Raw genomic sequence first — 24,987 nt, 5'->3', positions numbered from 1 at the left:
TGAAGAACCTGCTTTTCTAAGAGAGTACCAAGAAGCTAAATGTTAATCTTCTGACAGGTTCTAGATATTAAGAAGAAACTAATAAGTAATAATTTGGAGTTCGTTTTGCGCACTTGCCCAGTTAATACACACACACACTTAGAAAATAAAGTTCTCCAAGAATCTCTTTAGTGGTCATTGGATAGCTTCAAAAAAAGGTTCTACATCCAATTTTTAAGGGTTCCCACAGAACCAAAAAAAACCCCAAAGAATCCTTAAAGAGTATTTATTTATTTATTTATTTATTTATTTATTTTTAAGATATTACAGTCTAAGAAAAAACAGGTTCTTGAAAGGTTTATTGGATAATTAAGGGTTCTTAGCATCCAAAAAGTGTACTAGCTTGAAACCTTCTTTATTGGGTTCTGCATAGGCCCATTAAGGGTTCTGACTGTGGAACAACCAAAGAACTCTTAAGGATTCTCAATTTCAAAGGCTCCAGAGCCACTTTAGGGGCCTTAAACTCTTCAAATGGTTCTCCTCAAGGGTTGTTTGGATAGTTGAAGCTTAGCCCCCCAAAAAAGTTCTATCTGAAACTCTTTCAGTGTTTTCTGCATTAATCAGTAAGGGTTGCCCCAGTAGAACAACCAAAGAACCCTTAAATAACTTTTAAAATGATTTTCATACTCACCTGTGCACACGTACCTGCCATCAGGTGGATCTTGAACCACGGCTATAGCTTCTCTTCTGTAAGTGGTATTATTTATGTCACTAGTGACAGACACACATATTAACTACATGTAAATTAAATGGAATGATAGCTTATGAAGTGATATCCATGGAGTAGATGTTGTTGAAGTAGAAGTGGTGAATGGAACACTCAGGTCCTGATGATTACCCAAGTCCAGATGCCTCTCTGTTTGCTCGGGGCCATGTTTTTCTTTTTGTTTTTTTTTCTTCCCTGTTTGCTTGCTGAGCTTGCGCACCCAGTGCACTCTGTCACGATAAGGTGTTTGGATTAGGAATTCGTGCTCTCATCTCCAGCGTGGTCTCTTTATCACTCATCTGTTTACTTTCAACTTAATGCTTAAGACTCGGGGAGATTGTGTTCTGGAACTGAACACTTGGTTCTCCGAACTCTTCACTCGCACAAGTGTTTTCGAAATGAATTATTTTGCTAAATGATAGTCAGGACGACGACTGAAGTGCAGATACTCGGATACTAAGCCTTGATGAGTAAACTGTGTATTTCTACACCACATCAGAAGCTGTTTCAGCGTGGAAAATACATTCTTGCTAAATGACGAAGTGAGCCGTTGGCGGGAAAAATGTGCACAGCAAAACACTGATAAACTCAGGACAAGAAGAGTAACAAGAAATTCCACTACTACTACTACAACAATATGATAAAAATAATAATAATAATAATAATAATAATAATAATAATAACAAGAAGACTTGTATTTACAGTACATTGCCAGCCAATTCCGAGTTTTTTCGCTGACACCAATCAGATATTGTTGCATACATGTAAACAACTGGGATCTGATTTTTTTCAGATACGATGTGGGCCATGGTCCAATCAGATTCTAAATCTAAAACATATTTTTAGATTTGACCTCACTTTACCTCACTAACGCTTTTATTCAAAGCGATATACAACTGAGACTGGATTCAGCTGAGCAGTTGAATTTTAAGGGTCTTGCTCAAGAATCCAACATTGGCAACTTGGTGGTGATTTGAACTCTTGACCTTCTGATCAGTCTGACACATCTGATATCTGGTCACGTTGAAACGCTCACACCTAGAGAGGAAAATAATCACAGTGGAATCGCTGGTCCCTGCTACAACCACCACGAAAAAGTTGCTTCTTCGGATATGGCTCAGGTTTTACGTATACGTATATAATGGATAAAAAATGGATCTGTGTCAAAATATAATGCAATGTAAATGCTGCCTTTGTTACAATCCCACTGATTTCTAGCCACTTTCTGTCCTACAGAGACCCTTTTTTTTTCCTGAGAGTACCCAAACCTAAGCGCGGCGTACCACCTGCTGCTGTATCCAGTGTCTCCATTTACGGATCTTTGTATAACCAACACGAACAGAAAGCTATCGGGTTCTAGCCGCTCATTATAGAACAGCATGCTGCTGCCTCGCTCTTTTTCGCTGACCTTTGCGAGGCGTCTGTTCTCTACACAATTGTTCGTTGAAAGGCAGAGCCCCAGGAGCACCGAGCACATGTTGCTTTCAACGCAGCCTTTCAGGAACAGCCAAGGGGGCGGGGCCTGTTTTAGACTGATACACCGATACACTCGACAGCCAACACACACACATGGAGGGGATTCATTCTGGATGTCTTCTCTCAGGACGTATTAAACAAGTCCTGGCCTCCTTGTTTATCATTGAATCAGCTCTATAATGCTTGAAAAAAAACTCAGTGGAGTCACATGATTCTTGGCTTGTTTTCAATTTTTTTCATGTTCCCGCCCATTTTCCCTGCTTTGACTATATTTGAGAAAAGTGTTTAAGATACTGTATATCCCTACGTTCACACTAGCGAGTAACAAGTCATTTGTTTTGCTTGTCGTTTGTCACTTGTGGGCATGGCCTGTCCAAAGCTAAACACAGCGAACTATTCGGTGTGAGAATGGGTCGTTTGATTTATGTTACATGCTATGTGCTTCATAATAGAACTGTTTTCAAATTCGATTAGCAAAGCAAGCTAGCTGTACTCACCACGTTCACTCAGTAGAGGCACCAACGATCTCCGCTACTTATTTGTAAGCCTTGTTTTTTTTCTTTGTAATGTCTCTAAATACATGTAATAAGAGGTCGTATATGACAGAACCACGGTTAAAAGTTTTTTCTTCCATTTTTGATTTAGTTTTGTAGGAACTAAAGTTGAGCCAGGATTGGTCTGAGGAATCATTCGAGCTAATTTTGCTTTACAGCATTATAACTAAGTTGCATAAAATTCAAATGTCACTGATATCACAGCTTTGAGTCGCACACCTACGTAGAAAATGAACAACTTCTTGTGCTTGCTAGTGAGACCGAAGGGTAAGATCTCAGGATGAGGACGTGTGTGTGTGTGTGTGTAGGATGCACAAGCGAGTCATGCTACATGACAGCCAGGAACACGTGACCTTTCCCGAGCACCTGAGGGGGTTTTCCAGCTCTCATGCTACACTGGAGATGATCAGGTCAGGGTTTTTGAGGATGATGTTCTCCTAGATCGTAGCCTGGTGCTTGAGGACGAGCCATCTCTCCGGGCTGTGGTGGTGTTCATACATGCAGAAGTAGACCTGTGTGGTGATGTGACCCGAGGTAGATGTGCATGGAGTCGCTCTGCTGCCTAAAAGCGTTTCTGATCTGATCGGAAACTACGTTATAGCATACTACATAGAACCTTTAATGGTTCCTCCAGAAGGACAACCAAAAGAACCCATAAGCGAGTGGTAATGATGCGCTAAAGGGTTGGCCACTTTTTGTTGTTTTGTTTCTATTACATTGTAGTTTTCCATGAAACAGTAATTAGTAGTTTTAGTAGGTTTTAATGTTAGCTAAATAATTAAACAAGAAATAAAAAAGGAAAATAAATGATTACAGTGTATACAACAGTACAAACAGTAATAATGATAATAATAACAATAACAACAACAACAATGATAACAATAATGTGAAGTTTTATTAGTCCCTCATGGGGAAATAGTAAAATTAAAATGTGTGAGTAGGTAGACAAACAAAAAACAAATAAATAAATAAATTTAAAGTTATTATTGTTGTTCTTTTTCAGCCATCACTACCACACACACAGTCAGGAATTTTTTGGTTTAACAAAGACCCGCAGCTCCACGTTTGCACTCTCAGTTTTGTCCTTATTTCCGAAGTGTCATTTTTTTCAGGAACCTCGGTGCTCCAGGTGAGCAGCCAGTCATTCCCTGTCAGTGTCACCATGACGACCTGCGTAGTGCTTCAAGCCTTCGTCAGAAATTAGGTTCCATAACCGTCAGGTCCTCACTTTTATCGTTCGCTCTCGGGTTCCTGCTCGGCTGGATGAGCAATTAAAGTGGAATACCCTGATTTATCAGTGGAACACACACACACACACACACACACACACACACACACAGTACCTAGCTGAGCTCATTCCCTCATTCCTGCTGATATGTAATTATGACTTCTCTCTCTTCTAAACACCTTTTCAGGTCATGAATCCACCTGATTGGTCTCTCTCTGTCTAGGTTCTGCTTTCTCCTTGAGGAACTGTAGTTATTGTAATCTGACCTTCAGGATCTCCTTCACTTCACTCTTTATTCTGTCTGAGTTGTGGCGGCCATCTTATTTTACTCTCGAGTGAGACATTTTCATCGTTTCCTCATTGTTTCCTTTTGTCAAAGGCATTCTTAAAGGCTATGTGGAAAAAAAAAAAAATATATATATATATATATATATATAACTATATACATCTATCTATCTATCTCTCTCTCTCTCTCTCTCTCTATATATATATATATATATATATATATATATATATATATATATATATATGTATGTAATATGTATGTATATGTATTTATTACGGCTGATGTTAATGTTTTTAATTATAGAGCGTCTGCTTTTAAACGCAGCGTGGCCGCCAGGCTCCTGAATCCCGTTTCCGGACTCTCCAGGCTCTCCCGCCCACTCCGAGATTCCGATATGATGAATGGACATGATGGATAAAAATAATCATAACGCAGTTTCCCAGATCAGCCTAAACATATGCACGTGTCTGACGATCAACTCCTTCGTTCAGTTTTACGAGGATAACGCTATAACACGTGATGACACTCTCGCCCAAAAATCTTTATATACCCTCTCTAAGCCACGTTATTGTCTAGTTGTATGCGAAAATTTTAGCACCCCTATCCAAATCATGTATTTTGTCGGATTTTGATGTGAAAAGAAGTAAACACAGCCTCTGCAGCATATTATTAAAAAAAAAAAACAAGTAAAACCAAATTGTGTTTACTACTTTTCACTTTTCACAAAATAAATAAATAAATAAAATCAACAAAATATGTAATTTGGCCAGTGATGCACAAACTTTTGCATAAAACAACAATAATAATCATCTATTTTTTATTACACCTTTCATACATTTAAAAAGCAGCTCAAAGCAACTTACAGTTTGAAGTAAATATCAGTAATATAGACGTAATACTGAATAATATAAACCAATTGGTTTAAAGAAAATTATTAAATTAATATATAAGTGAATAAAAGTATGATTAATAATAAAGATAGATGGAGCATGATGAATGTTTAAAGTATTAAAAATAAACTAACAAAACTAGCAGCATCACGTCGCTCGTATGACTGCTAATGGTGTCAGTTGTGGATGTGGCCTGTCCAGCAAATATTTTTTTTCCTCCTCGTCCTTGATGAGTAGCTTAGCTAACTTTTTCTGTTGGCTTTTGGTTTGTTTATTGGTTATTTATTTGGATTGCAAACTAACCAAAATGATCTATTTCACACTAATTGGGACTAACGGCTGTGAAAGTCTTTAAGTTCAGTCGGTTTACTGCAGGCACGTGGTGTGTTGATGCAGTTACAGGACCGTGTTGGCCAACAGCGCAGAGCTACTTAAGCGTAACGCTGTAGCTCTTGAACACTAAACAGTTTTGATTGATCAGGGCGAGTAATACCTTTGTTTTAGGTAGTCGTGTGTTTACAGTAAACACAGAGGAAGTGAGTGGTAACAGGTAGAGAGGACTTCATACCTGAGCTCTGCTTTAACCACAAACACATCACTTTGTGTGTGTTTACACAAAATACCCAGAATGCACCTGTGGAGGTTGATCAGATGCTGTGCAAGACATGATTTTTTTTTTTTTAAAGTCTTGTTAAAAAAATCTTAATAGAATTAGTATAAAAACTTGAGTTTTATCCGAGTCAGTTTATCCCTTTTTCTCCGCTTCATCCCTCTCTTTTTATTTCTGCTCACTGTATGACGACCTGCAGCTCTTTCCATCCCCTCTTCATTTTATTTTTTATTTTTTCCCTCTCTCTCTGGCTGTGAGCTGACAGCGTGCTAACAAGCATCACTGCTGACACACTTCTCCATTTCTCAGCAACATTTTAATGATGCCAGCTACTGGAGGAACTCAGAAACACTTTTTTTTTTCTTTCCATTTCCCTCGCTCTGTCTTTCTTGTCCTTATTTCTGTAAGAAGGCAGTGCATTGTGGTACATCCGTAATACATGAGGAAGATGTTAATGTCTGCCTAATTTACTCGTAAAGGAAAGTGGGGTTGTGGAGAGGAGGTGCGGCGTAAACTGGCACAGGTGGCTCACATCTGCATCTCATTTGTAGCTCTGCAGGTGATCGAAGGTCATTACAAGGTCGTCCCATTACCGCTTTAAAAGAAATAAAAAACTAAATAAATAAAAAAAACTGTCTCTGGACTCAATTAAAAGGGAGTAAGAATGACTCAGGCGTAGTCGCTGCACAAATCGGAATTGTGGATTTATTTATCTTCCTGTACGCTGTTTGGGAAATGAAACACCAGATGTTGAGGGACATGAGTGAGTCGCAGAGGTGAGGTTTGGACGTCCGTCATCGCAGTTAGACCCAGAGCTTCCGTCCCATCCTGCTCATGACCTCATCTCACAGTGTTAGGGTTAGTGTTAGTGTATCATCAGACATTTAACTCAGCGCTGACTTTTCAATGACTTTTAAAATGCATTTCTGTCTGTTACTGTCTACCCGTTTGTGTGTGTGTTTTTTTTGGGATGGTCAGGAATTGCTCTCAGGGCACGGTGAAGAAATTTACATAATAAAATAAGTACATATGTGAAGTATGACTGGTTGGATTTTAGACAGTAATACAATCGATCATGACATAGATGTAATCATTTAAGACAAAAAAATACAGTCTCGTCAAATTGTTGCGATTAAAATACTTGTATAACAGTTTGACCAAAAACAGTTACTCGAGTACTAAAGGAAAATGACGTTTCTTTTGCGTTTTAAACGGGATCTTCTCCTTTTTCTCCTTCTGCAGTGAATCTTTAATCGCCCGTCACCTCTCAGAGCGCAGCTAGCTTACAGTGTAGCTAAACAGAAGCAGGGAAAAATGCTTGTTCCTGATTGGTTAAGCCTGTTTCTCACTGTAGCCAATAAAATGTGATTAAAAAGAAACGAGCTAAGAGGCGACGGCGTGGAAGAATCCATGCTGGGGTGGTGTGACACGACCTGAAGCCAGACCCGAGGTGTGTTATCATCCTATAACGGCACGGTTCGAGGTGTTTTATTCCTCTTATGCCACAGCTATTTGCCAACGAATACAATGTTTAATTTATTCATGAACATCGTATCACACTTCATTACTTGAAATAGTTACATTTAACGTTCAGGAAACGAGTTAGTTCCTGTTGTCACTTACGTTATAGCAGCTATAAACAGTTGTTCCCTCACCGGCATTTCTTTTTTCTTTCTTGATGTTAATAAGACAAAAAACAAAACAAAACACAGCTTATTGTCGCTTGTTACCAAGAAACCACAAAGAAGCGTAAACTCCTCTGTCTTGAAGATGTCAGGAAACTTATCGTTAGAGCTTTAACTCTGACTGTTACAAAGCGCTGACACTGGAGACTCCTTCCAAAAGTGTTAAATTTAACAGAAAACTTCACCATATCAACGATTCAAAAAAAATAATCTGTTAATGTGAAGCGTCTTTAGCACAAGTCCCTGTGAATGAGCCGACAGCGTACGAGATTTTACGGAAAAGTCGCACAAGAGGATTTTTGTACATACATACAAACAAACAAACAAAAAAAAAGTAACACATTTTTGTTTAATTACTACCACCATTTTTTTTTTAAATGTTTAAACGGTTGATTAATACCATGACATCATAATATTTTTAAGCGACGTTATCATACCGTGAACGTTTTCTGAGTGGAACTAAATAGGCGACATTTAAATCCAGGGTTTTTTAAGTGCTAATTGGCTTCCTGTCCTTTTCTTTCCTTTCGCTCACGCTTTTTAAAGAATTCCCGCTGTAGAGAACACTATAGCGTGTTATGCCATCGTTAATTTACACGTTTCTCTACGCTTTTATTTCACGTCTGACTGCATGTGTAGCCTTTGAGTCGACGGCTCTGTTTTAAACGAGTTCCTCTCAGCAGATTCCATGTGAGGATTGTGATCCTCGGCGTCATTCTTTAAATCTTTAATGAAAAGGATTTTCTGAGGAGCTGAAAAGGGAAGATGTGCAGTGACAAAGGCCAAGCCGATCACTTCATTAAAAAAAAAATTTACACCATGCGGCTACCAAGTGTGGCTAGCGAAATCTGTCTTTATTAAAATCATCGAGCCTTTCATCCTCTGCTCAACACACACACACACACACATTTTTCCACTCCTTAATGTAATGAACCTTGCCTTGAACCTTTTATTTAATTGCCAGTGCCCCTCTTTTTTGCTGTGGAAGAAAAGGGTCATTTTTTTTATTCTATAAATGCATTTGTTTCTGAGAGAGAGAGAGAGAGAGAGAGCAACTGAATAGCAATTTAATTAGGCAGCTGGCATTGTGTGGGTTTTCCGACATTTTTCAATAAAAACGCTGTTTAGAATAAATAATGATCATCAGAATAAGAGGCTTTTAAAGCACATCAACACAAACGCACCACGCAGTGTAGCAGGAAAAAAAAAACACTGCTTTTTGAGGAATTAAGTGGGTGAAAAAAAGAATCATTAATCATTATCAACCCCCCGCCCCCCCAAAAAAGAAACATACAGTAGTGTTGCCTTAAAACAAACAAACAAAAAAAATACAAATATTCAGTTATTTCATGTCTACTAAAATAAATTGATTTAATGTTTTTCTAAAAAAAAAATTAAATAAAAAAAAAAAAATTAAAAAACATACTTAAAAAAACAAAACACTTAGAATTTAAAAAATTAAATACAACACACATCATCTCCTTTCAGTTTTTTTACCACACATCATCTCCTTTCAGTTAGTTTGTAATTATATGGAAAAAAAAAAAACCAAAAAAAAAAAAAAAGAGTACAAAAGATGTCGCAACATCTACATTATGTCAGAAAGGTGATGATTTATTTTTTTAATGATCAGTATATTTTTTTCTTTTCATCAATTCTTAATGGGAATTTAAAAGGGGGAGTTTTTTTAACCTGGTGTTGTTTTTTTCTTTCTTTCTCTCTCTTTGACACTCTCTTGACTCAGTATATTTTTAGCGAGCGAGTCCTTAACAGGTACTCCAGCCAGCGCCAGTCCAGCCTGCAGGTTCTGTTTCAGGTTCAGCTGAGGTACGGGTAGATCCGGTCCTCAGAACCTCTCCAGCTTGGCAAAGATCAAAACAGATTCCCATCTTCACTGCTGAATCCACCGATTGTGCTTCCGACCCTGATGTCCTGATAAACCTGTGATAACAGGAGTATCTCTTCCGTCTAGTAATCAGAAACTATCGACAACCATCAAACACCATCGTCAGTACCTGCTGCACAATCTGCTGGTTTTATCTGCTCAAATCCGAGAGCAAAAGCTGTGACTGATGACTCCGGATGTTTACATGAACGTTTTATCGTCACATTTTCGGGATCTCAGAGTTGTGCGTCATCATGTGATGGTGCAAACACTAACCGAGTGGAGCTGTGTTCAAATCTGACATTGAGGCCTTCAGAGTATCCAGCTCCATCCAGCTCTTTCATTAGGATTTTGAAAATGCTATTTAAAAAACACAAATATATTGGCTGAGGTGCCATAGTAAAGCATGATGTGGTAACGAGTGAAGGAATACATACATACACGCTTGAATCAACTGAATCACATGTCAGGAGTCAGATGAATCACGTCCCACGTAATTCAGGTGAATTAAGTCAAATTTTGTATAAATAATGTGAATCTAATAAATGAGAAGAAATGTGTCTCGGATTAATCAGGCTAATAAATCAGAATAGTTGAATAAGCCACCTCTGCGGCTGAATCAGCTGAATCATATCTCAGGATTCAACTGAATCGCACTGAACAGGTGTGATTCAGGTGAGTTGCGTCTTGGCTGAATTGGATTAATAAACTGGGTTATTCGGACGAGCCACATCTTTAGTTGAATCAGCTGAATAAATCAGGTGAATTACCAGTTATCCTGGTTGAATCGGGTGAATCGTGTATCAGATGATGAGTCGTGTCTCTGATGAATGTAGCATAAGTAAAGTTACACTGTGGATTCTACTTCCTGTTGAAAAAAAACAAAACACAACAAAACAAACAAACGTGGAAGTGTGAAAACGGCCCAGTGCAGTCCATCTGATCTGAGAATGCTGGAGCGCGAGTGTGAGCCTTGACCCCGCTGAGCTGGAGTAATATCTCGGAGCAGCTGGATACAGCGGGATATCAGTAACCAAATCAGCAGCTCGGGCAGGTCCAAACAGCACGTCGTGTCCCGAAAGGCCAGGCAGGCTTCGCTCGTCAGGAGCTTCTCTCTTTCAGCTCTGCATGATAAAAGGCTGTTTGGACGGGCAGTAACGCGTAGCAGGGTGCAAGCTGTTCCCTCACACACACATACACAGCCGTGCCGCTGCATGCCTACCGCTGCACGGGGAAGGCCAGGGACACTGCAAGTGCATGTTTTGTAATGTTCAACTCTGTTGTATCTCAGGAATCAACTGATTCGCATCTTGATTCAGGTGAATAACCAGTGTGATTCAGGTGAATTGTGACATGGATGAATCATATCCGACGAGGTGTCTTGATTTTGTTTTTTTATTTTCTATATTTGTTTGGACCTAAATGTATAGAATTGTACATTTCTGGTCTGTTTCTTGCACTCCTCACCGTGACATTGACAAAGTGACATTGCATTTACGAGCCCCTTATACAATTTGCGGACGCATTTAAAAGCAGTCGTGCGTGAACACACAGCGAGCTGTAAAACTTTATTATACTTCTGCATGTTTTTATGATACATGTGTCAGCCTTAACCTTTCACTTAAAGCTCTTATTTCACGAGAGGCCAGGTAGCGTCGTCTGTAGACTCGTCAGAATAGCGGGTACTTTACTCCGACAAGGGCGTCCGTGATGTCTTTTCATTCCTGAGGAGAAATAAATTAGAAATGTGTTTATGTAAATGAGTGCAAACAGTGTCGAGTGTAGTTCCTGTCTCAGTGCGAACTGAAGTGTATGTAAAGAATAAAACACCGTGTGCAGTGCTGTTACAGGAAAATAATCATCAACGGGGAGGTGTGATGAAGCGGAGTTACTGTTAACCCCCTGAAGTGTTTTATTCCTCTTATACCGCAGTGATTTGCGTTTATTCTCACTAAGGCGTGACCTCAGTAACCTCACATCCTTTTGTTCCCCCGTCCTCTCCGAAGGTGCAGGGAGTTTAGAGGTGCTGGGGGTTTGGAGGTGCAGGGAGTTTGGAGGTGCTGGAAGTTTAGAGGTGCTGGGGGTTTGGAGGTGCAGGGAGTTTGGAGGTGCAGGAAGTTTGGAGGTGCAGGGAGTTTAAAGGTGCTGTGGGTTTGGAGGTGCAGGGAGTTTAGAGATGTTGTGGGTTTGGAGGTGCTGGGGTTTGGAGGTGCAGGGGTTTGGAGGTGCTGGAAGTTTAGAGGTGCAGGGAGTTTGGAGGTGCGGGAAGTTTAGAGGTGCAGGGAGTTTGGGGTGCAGGGGGTTTGGAGGTGCTGGGGGTTTGGAGGTGCAGGGAGTTTAGAGGTGTTGTGGGTGTGGAGGTGCAGGGAGTTTGGAGGTGCAGGAAGTTTAGAGGTGTTGTGAGTTTGGAGGTGCTGGAAGTTTGGAGGTGCAGGGAGTTTGGAGGTGCAGGAAGTTTGGAGGTGCTTGAAGTTTAGAGGTGCTGGGGGTTTGGAGGTGCAGGGAGTTTAGAGGTGCAGGGGGTTTGGAGGTGCAGGGAGTTTGGAGGTGCAGGAAGTTTAGAGATGTTGTGGGTTTGGAGGTGCTGGGGTTTGGAGGTGCAGGGAGTTTGGAGGTGCAGGAAGTTTGGGGGTGCAGGGAGTTTGGGGTGCTGGGGTTTGGAGGTGCAGGGAGTTTGGAGGTGCTGGGGGTTTGGAGGTGCTGGGGGTTTGGAGGTGCAGGGAGTTTAGAGGTGTTGTGGGTGTGGAGGTGCAGGGAGTTTGGAGGTGCAGGAAGTTTAGAGGTGTTGTGAGTTTGGAGGTGCAGGGAGTTTAGAGGTGCTAGGGGTTTGGAGGTGCAGGGAGTTTGGAGGTGCAGGGAGTTTAGAGGTGCTGGGGGTTTGGAGGTGCTGGGAGTTTGGAGGTGCAGGAAGTTTAGAGGTGTTGTGGGTTTGGAGGTGCAGGGAGTTTGGAGGTGCAGGGAGTTTGGAGGTGCAGGGAGTTTGGAGGTGCAGGGACTTTGGAGGTGCTGGGGTTTGGAGGTGTAGGAAGTTTACAGGTGTTGGGGGTTTGGAGGTGCAGGGAGTTCGGGGGTGCAGGGAGTTCGGGGGTGCAGGGAGTTCGGGGGTGCAGGGAGTTTGGAGGTGCGGGGAGTTTGGGGGTGGCTCTCACTTTTTGGATTATTAACTGCGCTCTCCTCCTGCAGGTTCAGACGCTCAAAGTTGAGGTCCTGCTGATGGCACGCTGTTTCCTCAGTGTAGCACGTAGATGAAGCTTCTTTTTTCACGGTGGTTTTCTGAGCCCAGCAGCAGGCCGGGCGAGTGGATAGGAACCTGTTCTGAGGTTCGGTGTTTGTGAACTGCTTGTTCTTCTCTGGAGCTGTGTTTACATTAAACACTGGATTGTGGAGATGATTATCTCACCACATACAGCCATCAGCGTTCTGCTCAGAGGAACTCGAGTTTCTGTGTTTACTGTATGACGAGGTTATCACGCTTATCACAGCTAATCTGTTTTCTTTGCTGTTGATACTTGTTGTTTTCACTCCAGCAGCAACTTTTTGAATCATGCGTCATTTAAGTCACGCCACATTAGTTCCTGCATTGGTGGGTTTTTTTAGTTAGTTTTTTTTTTTTTATAAAGTTATTCTTGACTTTCGTGGCTTGCCTCATAGCTCCGGGAGCTACATACCTAGCTGCAAAACAGATCCACCCAGATGTTCTTCTGACTAAACATGAAAGCTCTGAAGGGAATTTTGTGTTCTATTTGAGTCCACCATCATGTCAAGCGCGTAGTACCACGCCTGTTCTGGAGCTCTGACTAGAACCAGAAATAAAACGCTGATAATGTATCACCATGGTGGAAAAACAGGAAGTGCACCACCATCTCTCACACCCACCACATTGCTTTCGCTTTTTTCATTTGCATAAAGTTAAACTTTGCATGACGTTTTCACAGCTCTAACACGTTGTGTTCACACCACTATAAATTTGTTGCTCTATCGCTCGCACTAATCGCTGGCCTGTCAGTGAAAATGAATGAACTCTGGACACTTTTTTCGTATCATGAACGCAAGATTAGATTTTGACTAGGCACAACATGGGCATCATTCATCAAACCTGGAAGTACCACTGTTTAAGTTTCAGTATGGAGGATGAAGCAGAGTTACAGATCCATCTCACAAGGTCATTATTTTCCTAGAACACATTCCCAGTGTTTTATTCCCCTTATACCACAGCACATAAACTCCTCTGTCCTGAAGATGTCTGGAAACTTAGTTACAGCTTTATCGCTGACTGTTACAAAGCACTGACGCTGGAGACTCCTTCCATAAATGTTACATAAACATTGTGTGCAAGTTTTGGCCCTTCTTTTTATTGTTATTATTATTATTCATCAGTATCAATACTTCAAACGCTACTGGAGCCTCTTTTTTCCTCTTGTCTTTACCATTACTTTTGAAGTGGCAGCAGAATCCCAGCTCAGAGCCCCCAATTGTCCGTCATATTCGTCGTGTCGCACGTCCGTGTTTTGACAGCTTGGCCGGTGACTCATGAAGGCAAATGGATGGCGCCACATGTCCAGTAGCACTTGGTACGTGTGTCACGCTGCTGCACGTTCCCAAACGATGTGTCCGTTTTTAAGCCCTCACGACTGTTCTGGTTTTTCTGAGAAGGTCCTGGAAGGGTTAGAGTCTCCAGCTGGAGGTTTAGTGTTTATATGTGTTTGACACGAAGACTCTGGTGACGGGGCATTAATATTTTCACAAGCGCCATGTTCTTGCCGTACCCGAGAGACTTGGTGATGTAAACTTGGCTGTTTTAAAGGCAGTCAGCCTTGAATTATTCACTCAGATTAAAAAATAAAAGTCTCTGACAGAGACGCCTGGAGACGTCCTCTGAGCAGAGAGTCCCTGTTCTGACTTTTATTAATAATTTATCCTGGAATAAACACACACTCTGCTGAAATCATTCGCCAGCTGTTCCGCTTCAGGAGTCAAAATTGTGAAGGTCCCTGTTTAATAAAATCCCAGATAAACAGCTACAACGGCTGAATATGAAGAGTTACCTTTTAAATAAAACAATTTGGAGTGATCGTTTTGTTTCACACCATAGCTTCATGTCACCAATCGATTTTGTTTTTAGGAGAATAAAACAAACACTTCTCCATCCAGTCGTCTTTAAAACTTGTTTTTGTCATCGATGTTTTGTCACAGTGATGCATTTGTTAGTGTTCCCACCTCACAGCTCCAGGATTCCTGGTTTAATCCTGAGCTTGGATTTCTGTCTATACGGAGTTTCACTGGTTCTCTCCGTGTCCATGTGAGTTTTCTCCACTTGTCTCTGATTTCCTCTCAAGAACATGCTGGTCTTTGAATTCGCAATGCAAGTGTGAATGAGTGTGAAAAGTGTCCTGCGATGAAGTCCCGGCATCATGCATTCCCGGCATTCCCAGGATAAACTCTGAATCCACCGTCACCCTGACGACCAGGACGAAACACTTAGTGAAAATGAAGAAATGAAATTCTTTGAAAGATTCTGTTCTTGATGAGCCGAGTCCAGCTGAATGTACATGAGTGGACACAGCACAGGACGTGCTACATGTGATGGTTCATTAAAAAAAAAAAAAAAAAGAATAAAAAATGGAGTGGTGTTTCATGCTTATCTGCTACGGTATTTTTCTGAGTTCTTGGTTCAATTCGCTGGAATATTTCTTTGCTGTATTTTATTATCTTGGTTAACCTCATAACCATTCATTACCTGAAGTGTCAAAGCCTCAGCATACTTAACGCAGAGATGATTAAATAACAACATAAGACAAACAATAAAACTAAGTTTTAAGAGAAGATTTAAAGATAGCTAAAGACGGAGCGGACCTCACGTGAAAGGGGAGACTGTTCCAGAGTTTGGGACCAACCATAGAAAAGGCTGGATCACTCTTTGCCTTGGTAGGACAGCGGGGGACAGAGAGAAGTTGATTAAGTTGAGTACTGTGGAGCAAGACCAGACATAAAAGAGCTTTGTACACATGAATAAGAATTTTAAAATCAATTCTGAACTTAACAGCAAGCCAGTGACGAGATGCCAATACAGGGGAAATATAATCCCTCTTTTTAGACCCTGTTAAAAATCTGAGGAAGGCCAACATACAGAGAATTACAGTACTCTAACCGTGCTGTAATAAGAGTGTGAATCACAGTTTCCAGGTCTTTTTGTAGAGAGAAATTGTTTTAACGTTATAATAGACCTTAAATGAAAGAAGCTTCCCTTAACAACAGCACTAATTTGTTTATCAAACTGGAAATTTGAGTCAAAAGTAACTCCAAGATTTTTGACGTTTGTGTGTTAGAGGAAAGAGGACCTAACTAGGTGGGAGACGGTGGGAGAGCCCAAAATAGTGCCGTCGGTTTTACTTTCATTTAACTGCAGAAAATTGTTAGCCATCTAACATTTTATGTCCTCAAGATATTTAAAGAGGGACCCAAAAGGGCTGCTGCTGGTTGACCTTAGTGGCAAATAAAGTTGGGTATCATCAGCATCGTAGTGATAGGAAGAAGTTCGTAAGAGTTTTGCCCATCATATACGAATGCACTAATCATAGCCTTTGTTCTGTAGTGTGTTTGTCTGTGGCACAGCGAGCGAAGCGTCCGCACGACATACATTTGTTCAGCAGTTACGTCATGGTGTTCGTGTAAACGAGCCGAGGACGTAGCTGCCTTTTCTCCAGGCAGAGAGGATATGTTTGGGAATGTCCCTGATGAAGCACCGCGTCTGCAGAGGTTTTATTCCATCACTCTGAGAATCTGACTGAAAGCAGCACCGAGTTAAACCCGGGTTCATTGTTCTCTTCCCTGCCATTAGGATCAAGTCTCTTCCTGTATAATAGTCGGCCATTTTGATGCTCGCTGCGCTCTAATTTGCCTCATCGCCCGGTGCACTGACACGCCACATCAGGACAGTGCGTTTGAGCTGCCGGGGTAGCATCACCGAGGGCATCGAGGGACCCGAGCGTGAGGGAATTCCAGCGATGCCATCAACTGAACCCGCGCGCGCACACACACACACACACACACACACACACACACACACACGTACGCACACTTGCTGACCTACGTTACAGCACATGTCTGGAGAGATCAGATGGAGATATCTTGGAGCTGGTTCAGTTCCTACAGGGTTCTTCTGTCCGCTGGGATTACTGCTGATGTGTGTGTGTGTGTGTGTGTGTGTGTGTGTGTGTGTGTGTCCTCGCAGGAACTCAGCCACTCAGTGCAACATAAACATTTATTTCCTCCACTCTGTGGACCTGGAGAATCTTAACCACACCATGATCTTGCTTTTTTAGAGATTTATGCTCGTCGTCATGTCTGAAATTGCACAGTACTGCATGGAATGTCATATTTTTCTATTAACCATCACATCAAGAAGAAATCAGAGCCGACTCTTCAGCATCATTGTACATCTGCCAGCTGTTGGATTCTGGATTGTGATTGGTCAGAAGAGAAGGTGTTGATTAATTTTCTAGAGCAGCAGCTCTGACAGTAGTGCAGCTGCAAATCACAGGTTTGTATGAATGCGCTCGGTCTAATATATTATCGTTTCTACAGTAACAGCTCATTCACGGGGACTCGTACAGCAGAGGCCTCACTAAGAATAAACAGATTTAAAAAATGGAGAAGTTTCCGTTTGTAAGGAGAACATTTACGGGAAGGAGTCTCCAGTGTCAGCACTTTGTAACAGTCAGAGGTGAAGTTTGAAATCTTGAAGTTTTCCGACATCTTCAGGACAGATGAATTTACGCATCTTTACGGTTTCTCTGTAACGTGACAAGCTGCGCTTTTTTATTCAGGTGAGGAAACGACTGTTTACAGCTGCTATAACGTAAGTGAGAACAGGAACTAACCTGTTTTGCATCCATTAAATGTAAGAATAAACAGATAAAAAATGAGGTGTTCATTAATAAATTAAAAATGTAATCGTTGGCAAATTGCTGTGGTATAAGAGGAATAAAGCACTAGTAGGACATCCTGTTATAGGAAGCTTGATTAAAAAAAATCGTTATCATATAGATACTGCTTGGGAGGTTATGTTGAGATGTTAGATACTGCTTGAGATGTTAGCTAACTGTTGCGGTAGGTGGATGATGATGGTGTTATCATGATAACGATTGTGATTGGGTGACCAAATTTAACTTAAGCTCCGCCCATGTTAACCTTACTCAATTACGTTTCTAGGCATGATAATAAATCGTGCATTTTTTCTTTTGGTGAACTTTCCAAGTTCTGATTTTGAGGGTTTTTTTCCCAGCATGTACTCCGTCTTGTATTTCTGGAAACACCCGCACATTTTGTTCTTCCAGCGTTTTGTTTGTAAGATAAAATATTGAGGCTGTAAAACATCTCTTAGCTCTCACATCCTGCTTCACGAGTTGTGTATGTTTCGGCATGTGTGTTTGAGAGCTGACAGAGAGACAGCTCTCTCTCTCTCTCTCTCTCTCTCTCTCTCTCTCTCTCACACACACTCTCAATGATAACATGAAGTGATACACGCTCTACACGCCTGCTGTATCGATGCCTCACTGTTTTTCCACTCTCTCAGCCCTAAGCAGTGTTTTTTTTTTTCTTTCGTTTTCCAGTCTTCTCTCGTCTCCCTGAGCTCGGAGAGATTGCTGTTAGAAAACAGAGCCGGGCTTTAGAGGGGCGAGAGAATCTCAGACGTCTCATCATCCCTGCTTGGATCTTTCCTTCGCTTTATGCCTCTGCATCTCTTTGTTGTGTCTTTCCTTGCTGGGGGTTTTCTCTCAATGTCGACATTGCAGACTTTTTTGCAGAATCTCCGCCACCTTTTACGAGCTTCTGCTCTGCTTCTCTTCTCAGTGTTTTACTTGTGTTTCTTGAATTCCAGCTCACTAACGTGCTCTTAAAAAAAAACAGTTAGAATTTTTGAAATTAAACATTCTCAGATTGTACTGATGTTGCTTTGTATTATTTATGACATTTATATGCTGCTGTAACACTTAAATATCCTTTTTCTTGGTTCAATATACACTTATGTCTTTCTTCATATTTTCTCTCATCAAGTTTTAAAAATCAAGAATAAAATCGAACATCTGAGTGGTTATACAGCTTGTACACTTGAGTAGATCTTGTTCCAGAATGTCCACATGCACAATCTTACTGTAATAATATTGATCTTTTCTGTCGGTCTGTCTGTCAGGAAGGCTCAGGAGCAGAATAAGAAGGTGGTGGTAGCAGGATGTGTTCCTCAGGCTCAGCCCAGGATGGATTACCTCAAGGGCCTGAGCATTATAGGGGTAAGAATCAAATGTTTTCTTCTGTGTTTATCATCTAATCAGAGACTTTGTTACTCCAATGAAATCTGGTTTTGGTACTTGATTAAATAATATAATATGGATTCTATTGTAAATTACCATGTTAATTAGAGGTGGGAAATACGACCAAAATATTGTATCACAATCATCTTTGATTTCTCCGATATGCAAATAGTTTTGCAAACAATTTTAGGGGAATAAAAAAATGGAACAAAGTGTGGAAACGTCATTCAGCTGGGTTTCATTACAACACCATGATTTAAATATTTCCTTTAAAGAATGTGTTCTTGAATACTCTGTAAAATGACATCAGTCCACATTTATTCTGAGGTTTTTGTGTCATTATAATCATCCATTTGTCCACTGAGAACCGCAGCAAGGAGGTTACGCCCTCCTAACCGTTGGAGAAATCACCTTATGCAAATAGACCTCCTGCTTTGCATACTCCACCGAGGCCGTTGTGGTTCCCAAAGCCAGCGGAACTTTCCGCAAGACTTTTCTCAGTCACAGAGCTCATCAGTGTGTTATATGATCCCAGTGTAAACAAAAAAAAGCATCAGGCCTTAAATCCTCCACTGGTGTCTCACTTTACACCAGAATCCCTGTTTATTGCGTCTAATTACATTATTTATGCCTCTGTGTAAACGTAGTGTGTGGGGTTTGTGTTTATTGGGCAGGAAAGCTCGGTAATGAACGACATGCGGTTTAATTACTTGCAGCTCTGGTTAAAGAGGCAAACAGGATGGATTCATCTATAATTCTGTCTAATTAAAGCGTCTTTGAACATGTTAAACAGGTGAAAAAGCAATTTTCCAAACTAAATAATTAAACTCTCACACTGCTGATGTACGTGACGCAGTGATCGGATGGTAATAATTCTCACAGAAATATCGACAACGTGAACCTTTCTTATCGGGAGATAAGGAGACTATTTATTTTTTTGACTCTCAATCGACTCTTTATACATGTTTATATCAGTTATCTGATGTGTGCAGGTCAAGAGGTCAAGAACAGCCATCTGTCTCTTTTATTATGAATGTTCTTTGTTTTTTTTCCCCTCGGGTTTAATAAACGAGAAAGGAATTTTACATGTGTGCAGCTTTCTATTTATACCCCGGGGAAACAGGGCATGGTTAACGGTAATAACAGAATTATTGGGGATTGATTGGGAAAAGAAAATTTTAAGTGTGAAAAGCAAAGAAAAGTCTTTGGAAGCCGATTCACTCCCTCCTTTCTTTTATCAGGATGTCTCAGTAAAAAATACTTTTTTTGTTTCGAGAATGGCAGTTTGTTTAGGGTTGTCATTAATTTTGGCAGAGAAAATACTGTTATGTAAAAAAAAAAAGTAGTTCTAATGAGAATAATGTTTTTGTTAGAACAAAGTTTCTTCTTTTGTTAGATTTTATAAAGGGTGCTAATAATTATGAAGGATGTATTATTTTGTAACCAGCACACTCCTATCCTTAGCATTAAACCCAGAGGAAGCCCCGGACTTTAGTCTCTCAAAAGAGGGGGATTATTCCGTAAATATCGACCACTCAATCCTTTCTTGTCCAGAGAATTCATGAGGGACTCATTTTTTTCTGATTTTCTTTCTTTTTTGATTTTTAAAGTAGAGAAAGTGAAGAAAAGAAGAACTTCCACCTTTTGTGATCTAATTCATCCTCTGCTTTTTCGTCTCAATAATGCCCCCATCTCACTGGGTGTTGGGGGCAAGTGGGCATTTGAAATCCTTCTGTCACAGCGGGTCCAGTGCTGATGGTGGGGACCTGAAAACCTCTTCAACCCCAGCAGGTTCGACCACCTGCTCTGTTTTTTTTCCTCTCAACTAAAGGTAAAAGAGGTCGGTAAGTACAGTCCTGAAAAGAGCTATCGATCGATAGAGCAGTGGGGAGGTGGAGGCGGAGGCGCTTATCTCCCGGGCCAGTGCATCCCAAATGGAAGGGGCAGCACATGCCTTGCACAAGAGGGAGCCTCCAGAACTCTGAAAGCCCTCCTGGTGAAGAGAACAACGAACAAGGCGTTTCTCTTGAAATCCAGACTATCAAAAACATCTCTCCAGATCTCAGCCTGAAACCAGAACAAACTTGGCAACCTTTCAGACTGAACCACATTCTCCCCCTTTCCCCAAAACTTCGACCAGATCTTCTTGACAGAATTCTCTTGTTAAAATTGCCCTGCTGGTCGAGCGTTCAGAGCTCACAGCGGTGCCCCAGGTCCTGCAGGGTTCCTGCTCTGAACTTACTCTCCATCCGCAATTACAGACATATCGATATGGATTTCTTCACATTTCTTCATGCATATAAATGGCGGGGGCCTAGTGCCCCTTGCTGTCCGTGGGCAGCAGTAATTACCCCGCGGGCTGGAAAGAGCGACAGAATGAATGATGGTGCCGTGTGCCTGGCTATTTAGCCATAGGAGACGGTGCACAATTGGAGCACGTTTGCCTCTAATGGGTTGGATTGTGCACTCTGGCAGTCCCTATGCAGAAATGAGCGCAGTCAAAGAAGAAAGTGACAGCAAGGGTGAAGTACTTTACTGCATTTCCACGTCTTAAAAACTTGGGCCGAAGTATTACATTTATTCCGTGCTTCAGAAATTGTCGCCGTGTTGGTTCACCCCGGACTGCACTGAGTGTGGTCCCAGATTGTGTGCATTTTTATACATTTTAAATAGAGACGGCACCGATCCGATCCCCGAGATTTCTTTCAAGCCAATACCAGCAAGAAGTGGTAGATCGGATATCGAAGGATTGAAAAAAACGAATTTGATCAGACCCTGTAACAAATGGAAAAGATTGGAATTGGGCTTGGAAAAGATTTTTGTGGAACTGTGAATGTTTACATATTGATGATATTTATGCTTTGTTATAATTGATATTTGCGATGTAAGTGATTTTTGCCTGAAAGCTGCGGTGCTGTGTAAGTTGTGTTTTTAGTGATGTATTTTTTCCTGTATGTTAACCTAAAAAAAGACATTTTAAAATGTATTAGTTTTTAAAGAAAACAATATCAGATGTGTATTATATCAACTGCAATTCAAGGTTTAAGTATCAATATCTTCAAAAAAAGTATCAGTATGTTTTTTCATTGTTTAATTAGATGTCAATATTCACTTTGCAGCTAAACCTGAACGAGAACCATGAAAAAGGAATTCACTTCCTGCAGGCGAAGTTTTCCTGTAGTATTTTTGGAAACATGAGTTAATAGGGCTTGGGAAGTGACGTCACCTCGCTCTGCATTATGGGATCGAGCCACCGTACTCTCAGTGTTGCGACTGATAAAAACACAGGACGCAAAAGCGAAACGTTTTGAGAAAATCACGCTAATTAAATGACTCGTAGCTTCTCCAAGTGAAACGTTGGAATTTTTGTGCGTAATGTTCATTTCATAAATTCATTTTCTATTGAAGGGTGCCAATAATTTTGATGTTGATACTAATTTCTAATAAAGTATCCATCCTGAGAGCTGATCATTGATTACTAAACATGAGGTGTCCTGAACGTTCATGTTATTACATTCACAAAGAATAAAGATGCTGGTGACACGGTGCACGATTCTTTATCCATTTAAAATGGAAAAAAAAAGAATAATAAATAAAATAAATATTTAAAATACTGTCAGCAGATCAGCAGAACGAAGGTTATACTCAATAAAGGAAAGAAACAAAGCTCTGCAGCTCTCTATGACACGATTAACGCTCTAACTCCTAACACAGTAGCGATCTCAGCATATCTTGATCGCAGCTTATCATTTAGCATCACTCTATCAACTAAAGGTCCTCATTACTCCTTTTTTCCGGGAAAAGTGTAAAAAAAAAAAAAAAAATGAACTGTGATTTACCTGATAACCATGACAATCGCACATTCGAAAATAAACTTTTGTTTAGGTTGTTATTAGCAAAGAACTCGGTAGATAAGTTGTGTTACAGCTGAATTCTGGATCCTGATTGGTCGTCAGGTGTTGATTAATTTTCTGAGCTGTGAATCCCAGGTTTATAATAACACGCTCATTCTGATACGTTGTCGTTCCTATAGTAACAGCTCATTTAAAAGCTGTGTGTAATTGTTAATTAGGAAAAACAGTGTTTCTTTAACATATACGGAAGGAGTCTCCAGTGTCAGAGCTTTGTTACAGTCAGAGGTAAAGAAGCTGTAACTTTAAATTTTCTGACATTGCGTTTTTTTTCTTCGGTAACATGAGGTAACAAGCTGCGGGTTTTTTTCCCTCATTAACTTTGAGAGAGAATAAAGAGAGGCTGGTGAGGGAGCGACTGTTTATAGCTGCTATAACGTAAGCGACAACAGGAAATAACTGGAATAAGAGGAATAAAACACTTGATCTGCTGAATTGCGGAGCAAATCGTTCACTCGGGAATCTGCTGCGTTCAGGAAGCTGGAGGTCTGATACGCTGAGAGGTCCGATCTCTATCAGAGAGTGTATGCAGTCCAAACACACACACACACTAGCACACTCACATACACACACACCAAAAGCTTCTCAGGCTTTTCAGCTTCCTTCATGACAGGAGAGATGGGCGGAGCTGATAAAGTGGTGCTTTAGTGTCAACACACACCCACATTTGAAGCAATGAGCAACTCAACGCTATTTTATTTTTTATGTTAAAATTTATGATGTTTATTTTATAAGGGCTGATCGATATGACAATATAAAATTGATTTTACACATTATGTCTCAATGTCCTGGATATTGTGATAACTTTTTATTATTTATTTATTTATTTATTTATTTATTTATTTATTTATTAATAAATTTCTTTACAAACTGACTGGAAGCAGCTGAGGTGGTGTTAAAATTTTTCTGTCTATAAAACTGTAAAATGTTAATTTTTTTTTTTGTCTTAAATATTTATTTTTTTATGACATAAAATGTAATTTTTTTAGACCTTTAATAAACATATCATCAAATAATTTTATTTTCTTGTATTGCTGGTGTTTTGTGAACAAAACTATACATCATAATATGATATTTTTGTCATATCATATTGCCCAGCCCTTCTCTTAGTGTATACTGTATAGTATGCACATTTTTTAGTGTATTTACGGTAACCCTGCTACTCCAGTAGTTACAAAATGCTTACATATCGCCTAAACTCTGCAAATGTTACGAATTAATATTATGTTACCATGACAACAAGAAGCATAAAGTAGCTACCGTTAGCTTGGGATCACTCAGTTAAGTCTTGATGAAAGTCTTGATTTTTTACGTTTACGTCCAGAGTGACTTGCGTACGTGTTTTATTGTCAGTCAGAAACATCCTCATGCTAGTACTTGCTAGCATTAAACTTGAGGGTGTAAGAAGTTAGCACTGCAATCAAAATACACCAAACCATTAATTTTTTTTTAAATGATTAAACGTGCTGTTCTGTCCTTTGACTCTTTTCTTTTCTTATCTCTCTGTCCATCTCTCGGCTCCGTCTCTGTCCAGGTCCAGCAGATCGATCGCGTGGTGGAGGTGGTGGATGAAGCGGTGAAAGGTGAGTGTAATCTTTCAGCTGATCCACGCAGATTGATCAGACCTATTAGCATCTTTTAGGCTAATCTGTAGATGGAACAAGATCTACAAGATCTACACACTTTAGGGTTCCTCAATGGTCCTTCATGAGGAACTCGTTCAAGCTAACGAGAGCGTGTTGTCACATCAGGACCCTAATTTTTGGAAGTTAATGTTTTGGAGCCCTTAAAGAATGCCTGAAGAACCTTTTTTTTTTTCTTTTTTCTTTCCCTACAGAGTCGATCAACTCTGGCGCTATGAGGCAAATCATACGCTCCTTAATCAGCATCGTTTAAGCGTTCCGTATAGAACACAATGTGCCGGTTCCGCTGCACACACCGCTACTGGTTCTATCCACACTACAGTTCTGATCGCCGTCTGCATTACCCATGATTCCCTGAGAAACCGGGCTGGTTTGCAAACGTAACATTCAGGCAATTGTGTAAAAAAAAACAAAAGTGTAACGGAGTAAAGTTTTACATTAGCTAGAGTTAAAGTCTAGGAGTCTTTTTAATTTGTATTGATTCAGCTAAAAGATTCATATTCAGATTCTGATTCGTTTAATGATTCTTTTAGTTCATTTAGCAACTGAATAGCTAAAAATTGCTAGTAATCATTTTAAGTAATAGTTTAATTTGTATGTAAGCATTAAAAAAAAATCAAAAACAGCAACCGAAACCAAAAAAACAAATCTTTTTTTGAATGTTTATTTTGATGTTATTTTGCACTGATTGGATTACGTTGTGAAACTTACAAAAAAAAATTTTATTTCATTTTTCAAAAATGGAATTGCTTTCCAAAGTGCA

General features: G+C 40.3%; 1 protein-coding gene across 1 annotated transcript in view; it reads left to right on the top strand.

Moving 5' to 3' along the window:
• Nucleotides 1-24,987, top strand: part of cdkal1 (CDK5 regulatory subunit associated protein 1-like 1) — a 264,900-nt gene that overhangs the window by 71,902 nt on the left and 168,011 nt on the right. Inside the window, exons 5-6 of the mRNA XM_053242230.1 lie at nt 18,553-18,649; nt 24,116-24,164. Coding sequence (XP_053098205.1) covers nt 18,553-18,649; nt 24,116-24,164 — 146 coding nt within the window. The remainder of the gene's footprint in view (nt 1-18,552; nt 18,650-24,115; nt 24,165-24,987) is intronic.

This window comes from Pangasianodon hypophthalmus, chromosome 1, assembly GCF_027358585.1.
Source record: "Pangasianodon hypophthalmus isolate fPanHyp1 chromosome 1, fPanHyp1.pri, whole genome shotgun sequence".
Taxonomy (NCBI): Eukaryota; Metazoa; Chordata; class Actinopteri; order Siluriformes; family Pangasiidae; genus Pangasianodon; species Pangasianodon hypophthalmus.
Note: the sequence above shows the minus strand (reverse complement) of the source record. Positions and strands in the feature narration are given on the sequence as shown.